General features: G+C 40.6%; 1 protein-coding gene across 10 annotated transcripts in view; it reads left to right on the top strand.

Moving 5' to 3' along the window:
• Window positions 1-12928, top strand: part of NSD1 (nuclear receptor binding SET domain protein 1) — a 172729-nt gene that overhangs the window by 73354 nt on the left and 86447 nt on the right. For all 10 annotated transcript variants that reach the window (XM_073010487.1, XM_073010485.1, XM_008015407.3 and 7 more), the window contains 2 exons: window positions 2773-2945; window positions 8423-10979. In XM_073010487.1, coding sequence (XP_072866588.1) covers window positions 2773-2945; window positions 8423-10979 — 2730 coding nt within the window. The remainder of the gene's footprint in view (window positions 1-2772; window positions 2946-8422; window positions 10980-12928) is intronic.

The following is a 12928-nucleotide window of genomic DNA, read 5'->3' as shown; positions in this document are numbered from 1 at the left end:
CGGCTAAAAGTCGAAGCTGCGATGGCTAAGGTCATAACATGCCACGCAAACTCTTACAAGTCTGGTTGCTGCCCAACCTTGATTAGTTTCCCTTTTCTTGCAGTTTATGATACAGTGTTCTGAACTTCTTGTAGTTTTGTTTTTATTCATTCATGCCTTTGAGGGTTCTATGCTCTCATACTATAATTCTATCTTTTATTCTATCTTTAAGTGTTTACTTTTTTGTTTGTTTGTTTGAGATGGAGTCTCACTCTCTTGACCAGGCTAGAGTGCAGTGGTGCGATCTCAGCTCACTACAAACCCTGCCTGCCGAGTTCAAGCGATTCTCATGCCTCAGTCTCTCTAGTAGCTTGGATTGCAGGCATGTTGCACCACACCTGGCTACTTTTTGTATTTTTAGTAGAGACAGAGTTTGACCATGTTGGCCAGGCCAGTCTCGAACTCCTGCCCTCAGGTGATCCGCCTGCCTCAGCCTCCCAAAGTGTTGGGATTATAGGCATGAGCCATCCCACCTGGCCAAACTGTTTAACTTTAAAAGTTGTTCAATCTGGCGTGGTGGCTCACACCTGTAAGTAATCCCAGCACTTTGGGAGTCCAAGGCGGGCGGATCACCTGAGGTCAGGAGTTTGACATCAGCCTAACCAACATGGAGAAACCCTGTCTTTACTAAAAATATAAAAAATTAGCCGGGCGTGGTGGCACATGCCTGTAATTCTAGCTACTTGGGAGGTTGAGGCAGGAGAATCGCGTGAACCCGGGAGGCAGAGGTTGCGGTGAGCCGAGATCGTGCCATAGCACTCCAGACTGGGCAACAAGAGCGAAACTCTGTCTCAAAAAAAAAAAAAAAAAAAAGTTATTCAAGTATTTCATTTGTCTCCTCCCACTTAATTTTTTTTTTTTTAAGAAATGAGTGTTTATTTTTGCAGTTGTCATGCCTTTTGTATTGTCATCTGTTTATATATGACTTACCCGTCAGACAGTGAGTTCTTTTTTCTCTTCCTCATGTTACTGACACATCAGAAGTTCTTATCTGTTAATTGAATTTATTTATTTATTTATTTATTTCTAAGACAGGGTCTTGCTGTACTGCCCAGGATGGAGTGCAGTGGTGTGATCATGGCTCACTGTAATCTTGACTTTTTAGGATGAAGTGATCCTCTCTTCTCAGCCTCCCAAGTAGGTGGGACTACAGGCACATGCCACCATCCTCAGCTAATTTTTAAATTTTTAGTAGAGATAGGGTCTTGCTATGTTTCCCAGGCTGCTCTTGAACTCCTGGGCTCGAGCAATCCTCCCACTTCTGCCTCCCAAAGTGTTGGGATTATAGGTGTGAGCCCCTGCACCTGGCCAATTCAATGTATTGATTAATGGGAGAGTGATTTATTTCTCAAATTGACTTTAAGAACTTCTGTGTAGGTACACACATGTGTGTATTAACCAGTTCCAGTTGCTATGGGTGATTTTTATTGAAGGATTTAATTCAGTAGGTGGGAAATAAGGAGTTCATTTTTTTTTTTCGGAGTTTGTTTTTAAAATGAACGAGACAACACAAAATTTAACTTAAGTTTTAGTTTCATTATTAAGCTATGTTTTTATAGAAAAACTACCATGTGTACACTTTTGAAACCAGAAGTTACCGTTGACAGTTCAGTTTATAAATCCCTTCTTTCCTTTGTCTTTCTTTTTTCATTTTTCATTTTTCATTTTTCATTCTGAAGGAAGTAGTCATTCCATAATTCTTCCAAAGGTTATTTGGATTCTTTTCTGTGTTTTGAAACAAGATGTGGTTGTTACAAGGGAACTAGATGTGAGTTAAAGTGAATTTTCATATGAAATGATTTTTATTTCCTTTTATTAAAAGTGACAAATTGTTAAACATGTTGTCCTCTCTTTTGTGACACTTTTTAATGTAATAGAAGTTGCTAATAAAATTGTAAATGTGTGGAAGATAACATATACTAGATGACTTTAATTATAATCTTTTCTATATAGGATTTATATTTTCATATTTTTAATTGTATGTATAGAACTTTAGACAACCAAGAAATTATAGGCTAAACTGGATTTATTTTTGGTTTTGTTACTGGTAGGCTTTCCTTTTTCTTTTAAAATCTCCCTAATTTGAAATACCATATTTCACTTTCTTTGCAAAACCAGTGTTTGACCATGCACTTGTTCTCTCTGAAGTTATTGAACTTACTATATCTAAAATATCAAATCCATACATTATTTTGGGGGTGTGGTTGTGGGGAGGAATCCATGCAAAGCACCTTGTGTGGTGCTTGTCTATGAGTAACTACACTATAAATGTTAACAGATCATACATGTTGCTTTGCTAAAACATTTCTTCCTCTTTGTATTTTAGCCTAGTGTTTTTCATGTTTTCTTGTTGTTTTTTGATATTTTTGTTGCTGTGGGCTTATATGTCTTCTGTATTTTTGGAACAATGAAATTATAGACTGATAGTGAAAGAGACTTATCTGTCTACTGTCTTGATTTCTTCTTTGTAGTTAATCTACACTTAACTGGTTTTGAAGCTATATGACATCATCAGACTAGACTACTGATTCTTTCATAACCTCCTGTGTATTTTCTTGCAACACATATAGAATACTTAAAATTTTCCTTGAGTATGATCTACTCCAGATTGTCTAGTTCAGTGGGCATGTTAGTTGTTTCCAAACAGTCTTCTCTGGCAGCAATGATGTGGCTATTGTCTTAATTATGAGAAGTAATTTCTTTGATTAATGATTCTGGTTCTCTTACCTTTAGTTTCCAACCGGAGGCCCTATCGGCAGTACTACGTGGAGGCTTTTGGAGATCCTTCTGAGAGAGCCTGGGTGGCTGGAAAAGCAATCGTCATGTTTGAAGGCAGGCATCAATTCGAAGAGCTACCTGTCCTTAGGAGAAGAGGGAAACAGAAAGAAAAAGGATATAGGCATAAGGTAGGAAAAGAAAAAGGCTTTTTATTGAGTGACAGAAGCAAGTAAGAAAAAGAGAAAATAACCTTTTATTTATTTTCGAGACAGAGCCTTGCTCTGTTTCCCAGGTTGGGGTGCAGTGGCGCAATCTTTGCTCACTGCAACCTCCGCCTCCCATATTCAAGTGATTCTCGTGCTTCAGCCTCTTGAGTAGCTGGGATTATAAGTGAGCATCACCACGCCTGGCTAACTTTTGTATTTTTATTAGAGACAGGATTTTGCCATGTTGGCCAGGTTGGTTTTGAACTCCTGAGCTCAAGCAGCCTGCCTGCCTTAGCCTCCCAAAGTGCTGGGGTTACAGGTGTGAGCCACCACGCCTGGCCCGGCCTTTTAAAAATAATTATCGACTTGAGAGTTAACCAAAGAGAAGGCAAGGAAAAAGCGTTATATTTTTGAAATGTAAGTTATTTCCTTTGGTAGTAGAATATCTGTGAGAAAATAGCTAGGGAGCAGATACAGGTTTTGTTTTTTTTTTTTTTTTTCCTCCAGTGGACTGAGGCTAGCTTGTGACATTTATACTCAATTTTTTGATAAATTATTTTAGTTATCTTTACTGTTGTCACTCAGAGTAGTGAAAATTATGACATAGCATGACCATTCTTTTGTTATATTTTATGCATGAAGAAAGTGATCATTAAAATGAAATATTCTGCTTCTTGCCCCTTGGACTAATTATTTCTATTAATGAGAATAATACAGTTTTTTGTTTGTTTGTTTTTGGAGACAGAGTCTCACTCGGTCACCTAGGCTGAAGTGCAGTGGCATGCTCTTGGCTCACTGCAACTTCCGGCTCCCAGGTTTGAGCCATTCTTGTGCCTTAGCCTCCTGAGTAGCTGGGATTACAGGTGCCCGCCACCACGCCCTGCTAATTTTTGTATTTTTAGTAGAGACAGGCTTTTGCCATATTGGCCAGGCTGGTCCTGAACTCCTGATCTCAGGTGATCAACTCGCCTCAGCCTTCCAAAGTGCTGGGATTATAGGCGTGAGACACTGTGTCCACTGAGAACAATAAGGTTTTTAATAATTTTCTTTTTTATGTTTGTCAGTGCTTAAGTCTAAAGTTTCTACTCTAATTATATTTCAACCATCAGTATTGTGGCTTTTTTTCTTTTGCTTGATGTTTTATGTTAAATTTGGCGTAGAAAAATACCAGCTTATTTTAATACTCTTTTTTTCCTCCAGTTTTTTTATTGTGTTAAAATATATATAGTATAAAAATTGCTATCTTAAACACTTTTAAATGTACAGTTAATGGTTTTAAATACATTCATAATGGTGTACAAACATCTCATAATTATTTTCATCTTATAAATTTGAAACTCTTTAACCTGTTAAACAGTAATTCCCCATTTGTTCTTCTCCCATCCCGTCACCACCATTCTACTGTTTGTCTCTAAGATTTGATATTCTTTTATATTCAATTCTAGAAGGAGAAATAATAGTTCTTAGTTTGGTGTTTTATACTCCCCGGGTCTAAATACTTTTATTTATTATTATTAGTCTTCGATGCGGGGTTCTCTCTATGTTGTTCATACTAGACTGCTGTGGCACAGTCATCTTTTACTGCAGCAGCAACCTCCCAGGCTCGAGCCATTCTCCTGCCTCAGTCTCCCGGGTAGCTGGGACTACAGATATGTACAACTACAGCGGCTAATTTTTATTTTTATTTATTTATTTATTTATTTGTTTGTTTATTTTTGAGACGGAGTCTCGCTCTGTCTCCCAGGCTGGAGTGCAGTGGCGTGATCTCTACTCACTGCAAGCTCCGCCTCCCGGGTTCACGCCATTCTCCTGCCTCAGCCTCCCGAGTAGCTGGTACTGCAGGCGCCTGCCACCACGCCCGGCTAATTTTTAAAATATTTTTAGTAGAGACGGGGTTTCACCACGTCAGCCAGGATGATCTCGATCTCCTGATCTTGTGATCCACCCGCCTTGGCCTCCCAAAGTGGTGGGATTACAGGCGTGAGCCACCGCGCCTGGCCTATTATTAATTTTTAAACAGAGTCTTGCTCTGTCACCCAGGCCAGACTACACTGATACAATCTTGGCTCACTGCAACCTCTGCCTCCTGGGTTCGAGCGATTCTTATGCCTCAGCCTCCCAAATAGTTGGGGATTACAAGTGTATGCCACCACACGTGGCTAATTTTTGTATTTTTAGTAGAGATGGGATTTCACCATGTTGGCCAGGCTGGTCTTGAACTCCTGGATTTAATCCTCTCATGTTGGTTTCCCAAAGTGATGGGATTACAGGCATGAGATACCATGCTGGCAATACTTGTAGACTATTTTTAAAAATCATAATTAGGATAATTTAGAGTGCATATTCAGGGTCTGCCACTTAAGACTTGAGTTCTCAAAGACTTGGTATCTTCATGTCTAAAGCTAGTACAATAACTTACACCTTGTAGAACTGTTGTAAACATTAGAAATAAGTATAAAATATTTAATATGACATACGATTGATGCTTTAGAAACAATTAGTATGTGTTGTTAGGATGAAAGAGGTTAATGGCTTCCTTTCAGATATTTCAGCTGGTTGCTGATGGGGATGTATCAGTTTTTTTGTTAAGTCTTTAGGTATGTGGAGTTACCAGTCTTTTCAGAGGTGTTTATTGGGACTTTCAGGTTCTGGAAAATTGATTTACTCTGGTCTCAATCATGAACATTAGTGGATATGTGTTTCTGTGTTTAAAAATTTAAAAAAAAAATTATATATATATATACACACATACACACACACACACCAGATTGTCAGTTTGATCCTTTCTTTGTAAGAGAAGGCTACTCCTCTAATTACCCTAATTTTTTTTTTTTTTTTTGAGATGGAGTCTCACTCTATCGCCCCGGCTGGAATGCAGTGGCATGATTTTGGCTTACTACAACCTCTGCCTCCTGGGTTCAACCAATTCTCCTGCTTCAGCCTCCCAAGTAACTGAGATTACAGGCGTGCATCACCATGCCCTGCTAATTTTTGTATTTTTAGTAGAGACAGGGTTTCACTATGTTGGCCAGGCTGGTCTCAACCTCCTAACCTCAGGTGACCACCCCTTGCCCCCCCCGCCCCAACTTTGGCCTTTCAGAGTGCTGGGATTACAGACGTGAGCCACTGTGCCCAGCTGCGTTAGCCTCATTATTTTTATTTATTTATTTATTTATTTAGAGACAGAGCCTCGTTCTGTTGTCCAGGCTAGAGAGCAGTGGCATGATCTCAGCTCACTGCAAGCTCTGCCTCCCAGGTTCATGCCATTCTCCTGCCTCAGCCTCCCGAGTAGCTGGTACTACAGGTGTCCGCCACCATGCCTGGCTAATTTTTTATTTTTTAGTATAGACGGGGTTTCACTGTGTTAGCCAGGATGGTCTCGATCTCCTGACCTTGTGATCCGCCTGCCTCAGCCTCCCAAAGTGCTGGGATTACAGGCGTGAGCCACTGCACCCAGCCTATTTATTTATTTATTTATTTATTTAGGAGAGGGGGTCTCCCTGTGTTTCCCAGCTGGACTGAAGGCATCCTCTTGCCACAGCCTCCCAGAGTGCTGGGATTAAAGGTGTGAACCACTTCTCCCAGGCTTTTATTTATTTATTTTATTTTTTAAAATTTGAGACAGGATCTTGCTCTGTCATCCAGGCTGGAGTGCAGTGGCACGATTTTGGCTCACTGCAACCTTCACCTCCTGGGCCCAAGTGATCCTCCTACCTCAGCCTACTGAGTAGCTGGGACCATGTGCATGCACCATGTCTGGCTAGTTTGTGTGTGTGTGTGTGTATGTGTGTGTGTGTGTGTGTGTATTTTTAGTAGAGACAGGGTCTCGTTGTGTTACCCAGGTTGGTCTTGAACTCCAGAGCTCATGTAATCCACCTGCCTCAGCCTCTCAAAGTCCTGGGAGTACAGCTGTGAGCCACCGTCCCCAGCAATGACCTTAATGTTTACTTGCTCTGCAGAACATCCCCTTCACAAATATTAAAGTATTTGTGAACACTATGTGGTAGTTAGAATCTTGACTAACGCCTATTGTGTGGAGGTAAGGAAGAAAATAAGAGTCTGAAAAATTAGCTGTATTTCAGAGTCTCAATATTTTCATGCTGTGAGGTATGAAGAAAAGATAATGCAGTACCCATGTGTCATCAGTGTCATCGCTCTGGATTACATGAGGAAGCCTAGGAGACGGCTGGGTTATAATCCAGGTTATATTTAACATTTATAATCGATGATTGATTAGCCAGGTGGATAGTGATAACTATAATTTCAAATTTCAAGTCACGTAAGGAGGTGGATCAAACCTGCTGATTCCTCTTATCCTGTTTTTTCTATATTCATCTTCTTTAACCTTTTGCTTTCTTTTCTTTTTTTTTTCTTGCTTTTTCTTTTTTCTTTTTGAGACAGAGTCTTGCTCTGTCACCCAGGCTGGAGTACAGTGGCATGATCTCAGCTCACTACAACCTCCACCTACTGGGTACAAATGATTCTCGTGTCTTAGCCTCCCTACTTTCTTTTGGATGCAACTGAACATATGTTTGGCCTTCATATTTGTTAATTAATTAGTTAATTAATTTTTTGAGATGAAGTCTCACTCTGTTCCCCATGCTAGAGTGCAATGGTGTGACCTCCAACTCCCGGGTGCTAGTGATTCTCCTGCCTCAGCCTCCACAGTAGCTGGGAGTATAGGTGTCTGCCACCACGTCTGGCTAAATTTTTTATTTTTAGTAGAGATGGGGTTTGGCAACATTGGCCAGGCTTGTCTTGAACTCCTGACCTCAGGTGATCCGTCCTCAGCCTCCAAAAATACTGGGATTACAGGCATAAGCCACATACCAGCCGAGTATTCTTTAATTTAGAAATGTAATGTTACCAGTTTTAGTCTGTGTTCTCCTTTGTGCTTATAAATGCAGGGAGGGTAGACTGTTTTGTGAGATCAGTTCTTACTCTAATGACATAATCTTATTAGTAGAAGTATTATTGAGGAAGCTTCATTAGGATGATTCAGATGCTGCTTGAGCTCAGGTGCTAACTACCTGGCTAGTTCCATAAAAGTAGGAGGCCTGACAGGTTTGGAAAAGCTTCTGATTTCAGGCCAGGCATGGTGGCTCATACCTGTAATCCCAGCACTCTGGGAGGCTGAGGTGAGCGGATCACTTCAGGTCAGGAGTTTGAGACCAGCCTGGCCAACATGGTGAAACCCCGATTGTACTGAAAATACAAAAGATTAGCTGGGTGTGATGGCGGGCGCCTTAATTCCAGCTACTTGAGAGGCTGAGGCAGGAAAATCACTTGAACCTGGGAGGCAGAGGTTGCGGTGAGCGAAGATTGTGCCACTGCACTCCAGCCTGGGTGACAGAGCAAGACTCTGTCTCAAAAAAAAAGAAAAGCTTCTGATTTCATCTCCCTTTTCCCCCACCCATTTCTTTGATAAGTGATAATTCTTTTTCTCCTTTAAATTTAAGGTTCCTCAGAAAATTTTGAGTAAATGGGAAGCCAGTGTTGGACTTGCAGAACAGTATGATGTTCCCAAGGGGTCAAAGAACCGAAAATGTATTCCTGGTTCAATCAAGTTGGACAGTGAGGAAGATATGCCGTTTGAGGACTGCACAAATGATCCTGAGTCAGAACATGACCTGTTGCTTAATGGCTGCTTGAAATCACTGGCTTTTGATTCTGAACATTCTGCAGATGAGAAGGAAAAGCCTTGTGCTAAATCTCGAGCCAGAAAGAGCTCTGATAATCCAAAAAGGACTAGTGTGAAAAAGGGCCACATACAATTTGAAGCACATAAAGATGAACGGAGGGGAAAGATTCCAGAGAACCTTGGCCTAAACTTTATCTCTGGGGATATATCTGACACGCAGGCCTCTAATGAACTTTCCAGGATAGCAAATAGCCTCACAGGGTCCAACACTGCCCCAGGAAGTTTTCTGTTTTCTTCCTGTGGAAAAAACACTGCAAAGAAAGAATTTGAGACTTCAAATGGTGACGCTTTATTGGGCTTACCTGAGGGTGCTTTGATCTCCAAGTGTTCTCGAGAGAAGAATAAACCCCAACGAAGTTTAGTGTGTGGTTCAAAAGTGAAGCTCTGCTATATTGGAGCAGGTGATGAGGAAAAGCGAAGTGATTCCATTAGTATCTGTACCACTTCTGATGATGGAAGCAGTGACCTGGATCCCATAGAACACAGCTCAGAGTCTGATAACAGTGTCCTTGAAATTACAGATGCTTTTGATAGAACAGAGAACATGTTATCTATGCAGAAAAATGAAAAGATAAAGTATTCTAGGTTTGCTGCCACAAACACTAGGGTAAAAGCAAAACAGAAGCCTCTCATTAGTAACTCACATACAGACCACTTAATGGGTTGTACTAAGAGTGCAGAACCTGGAACTGAGACGTCTCAGGTTAATCTCTCTGACCTGAAGGCATCTACTCTTGTTCACAAACCCCAGTCAGATTTTACAAGTGACGATCTCTCTCCAAAATTCAACATGTCATCAAGCATATCCAGTGAGAACTCACTAATAAAGGGTGGGCCAGTAAATCAAGCTCTGTTACATTCGAAAAGCAAACAGCCCAAGTTCCGAAGTATAAAGTGCAAACACAAAGAAAATCCAGTTATGGTAGAACCCCCAGTTACAAATGATGAGTACAGTTTGAAATGCTGCTCTTCTGATACCAAAGGCTCTCCTTTGGCCAGCATTTCTAAAAGTGGGAAAGTGGATGGTCTAAAACTACTGAACAATATGCATGAGAAAACCAGGGATTCAAGTGACATAGAAACTGCAGTGGTGAAACATGTTTTATCCGAGTTGAAGGAACTCTCTTACAGATCCTTAGGTGAGGATGTCAGTGACTCTGGAACATCAAAGCCATCAAAACCATTACTTTTCTCTTCTCCTAGTCAGAATCACATACCTATTGAACCAGACTACAAATTCAGTACATTGCTAATGATGTTGAAAGATATGCATGATAGTAAGACAAAGGAGCAGCGGTTGATGACTGCTCAAAACCTGGTCTCTTACCGGAGTCCTGGTCGTGGGGACTGTTCTACTAATAGTCCTGTAGGAGTCTCTAAGGTTTTGGTTTCAGGAGGCTCCACACACAATTCAGAGAAAAAGGGAAATGGCACTCAGAACTCCGCCAATCCTAGCCCTAGTGGAGGTGACTCTGCATTGTCTGGGGAATTGTCTGCTTCGCTACCTGGCTTAGTGTCCGACAAAAGAGATCTCCCTGCTTGTGGTAAAAGTCGTTCAAACTGTGTTACTAGGCGCAACTGTGGAAGATCAAAGCCTTCATCCAAATTGCGAGATGCTTTTTCAGCCCAAGTGGTAAAGAACACAGTGAATCGTAAAGCATTAAAGACCGAGCGCAAAAGAAAACTGAATCAGCTTTCAAGTGTAACTCTTGATGCTGCACTGCAGGGAGACCGAGAACATGGAGGTTCATTGAGAGGTGGGGCAGAAGATCCTAGTAAAGAGGAACCCCTTCAGATAATGGGCCATTTAACAAGTGAAGATGGTGACCATTTTTCTGATGTGCATTTTGATAACAAGGTTAAGCAATCTGATCCTGGTAAAATTTCTGAAAAAGGACCCTCTTTTGAAAACGGAAAAGGCCCAGAGCTGGACTCTGTAATGAACAGTGAGAATGATGAACTCAATGGTGTAAATCAAGTGGTGCCTAAAAAGCGGTGGCAGCGTTTAAACCAAAGGCGCACTAAACCTCGTAAGCGCATGAACAGATTTAAAGAGAAAGAAAACTCTGAGTGTGCCTTTGGGGTCTTACTTCCTAGTGACCCTGTGCAGGAGGGGCGGGATGAGTTTCCAGAGCATAGAACTTCTTCAGCAAGCATACTTGAGGAACCACTGACAGATCAAAAGCATGCTGATTGCTTAGATTCAGTTGGGCCACGGTTAAATGTTTGTGATAAATCCAGTGCCAGCATTGGTGACATGGAAAAGGAGCCAGGAATTCCCAGTTTGACACCACAGGCTGAGCTCCCTGAACCAGGTAAGGACATCTAAATGTGATAAAAAGAAATTGGAGAAAGTGCTGATAAACATTGCCCTTCTGAAATTGGTCTGTTGTAATGATAAAGTGAAGTATAAACTGGGGGACAAGAATCATAACTTTAATGAAGAAGGAGTTTTATGTAGAAAGGTCTGAATTTTGAAGATGAGATTTCCATATGTATTAAAAAGTTAAGCTTTACCAGAAGCCTTTTCCCCAACCTTTTCAAGTAAATCTCTATAATGTTTTTCTTTCTCTTTCTTTTCTTTTCTTTCTTTCTTTCTTTCTTTCTTTCTTTCTTTCTTTCTTTCTTTCTTTCTTTCTTTCTCTCTCTCTCTCTCTTTCTTTCTTTCTCTCTCTTTCTTTCTCTCTCTCTCTCTCTGTCTCTGTCTCTTTCTGTCTTTCCCTCTCTCTCTCTTTTTTTTTTTTAATTTTTTTTCTTTTGAGACTGGGTCTTACTGTATTGCCCAGGCTGGTCTCAAACTCCTGAGTTCACGCCATCTGCCAGCCTCTGCTTCCTAAAGTGCTGGAATTACAGGCATGAGCCACCATGCCTAACCTATTCCCCATTTCTTAACTTTTAAAATCTCCAAGCTTTTTGGGACTCAGTATGTAATTGCAAGTAACTGAGAGGCTCCTAGGATTTAAATCCAGTTGTTAGGTTGTAGAAAGCAAATAGGCTCTATTGGATGGTAGGGTTTTTTTTTTTTTTCCTTTTCTTTAGGCATCCTCCACCATACCTGGTAATTTTTGTATTTTTAGTAGAGATGAGGGTTCACCACATTGGCCAGGCTGGTCTTGAACTCCTGAACTCAAGTGATCCGCCCTCCAAAAGTGCTGGAATTATAGGCATGAGCCACCGTGTCTGACTGGATGTTAGGTTTTCTTTGACCACTACTTAAGATAGGTCCTTCTGTTGTGTGGACAATTTGATGAAGCATATGTGCTTTTGAAAAAACTGCCAAGTATTCTACAGTACTTATTTGAAGGTCTTAGGTGTCTTAAATCCCTATTGGAATGAGGATTATGAACAAATAAAAATACCAGAAGTACCCAAGTGTTGTACCTAGCGGCAGATGGAAAACAAATCTTTTAAGATATTAACATCACACAATATAGTTGAGGATAAAGCAGTGTATGTATATATGTATATACAAATATATTTTTTGTTTTTTACAGCAATATCCGTTAACATAAGATTCTCGAAATTGTGTATCATAATAGAATTTTTTCTAACAGCTTTATTGAAAGTACAATTCTCATAAAATTCACCTTTTAACGTTTTTAATTGAGTGGTTTGTAGTATAGTCACAGAGTTGTGCAACAATCAGTGCAATCAATTATTGAATATTTGCATCATCCCAGACAGAAACACTGAACTCTTATCAATCTGCCTTCAGTTTTTACCTATCTGTAGATTTGTCTGTTGTGTACATTTCATAGAAATGGAATCATACAATATGTGCTCCTTTTGGGTCTGGTTTCCCTTACTTAGTTTAATGTTTTCTGGTTCATCCCTCTTGTAGTATGTATCAGTTCTTCTGTTTTTTTCTAAAATTATAGTTAAAAAGCATGTAACCTAAACATACCTTTTATTTATTTTTTTTTTTTGAGACAGGGTCTGACTCTGTTGCCCAGGCTAGAGTGAAATTTACTCTTTTAACAGTGTTTACGGCCAGGTGCGGTGGCTCACACCTGTAATCCCAGCACTCTGGGAGGCAAGGCTGATGGATCACCTGAGGTCAGGAGTTTAAGACCAGCCTGGCCAACATGGCAAAACCCCATCTCTACTAAAAATAGAAAAATTAGCTGGGCGTAGTGACGCGCTCCTGTAATCCCAGCCACTCGGGAGGCTGAGGTAGGAGAATCACTTGAACTCTTGAGATGGAGGTTGCAGTGAGCTGGGATTGCGCCACTGCACTCCAATCTGGGAGACAGAGCGAGACTCC

This window comes from Chlorocebus sabaeus, chromosome 23, assembly GCF_047675955.1.
Source record: "Chlorocebus sabaeus isolate Y175 chromosome 23, mChlSab1.0.hap1, whole genome shotgun sequence".
Taxonomy (NCBI): Eukaryota; Metazoa; Chordata; class Mammalia; order Primates; family Cercopithecidae; genus Chlorocebus; species Chlorocebus sabaeus.
Note: the sequence above shows the minus strand (reverse complement) of the source record. Positions and strands in the feature narration are given on the sequence as shown.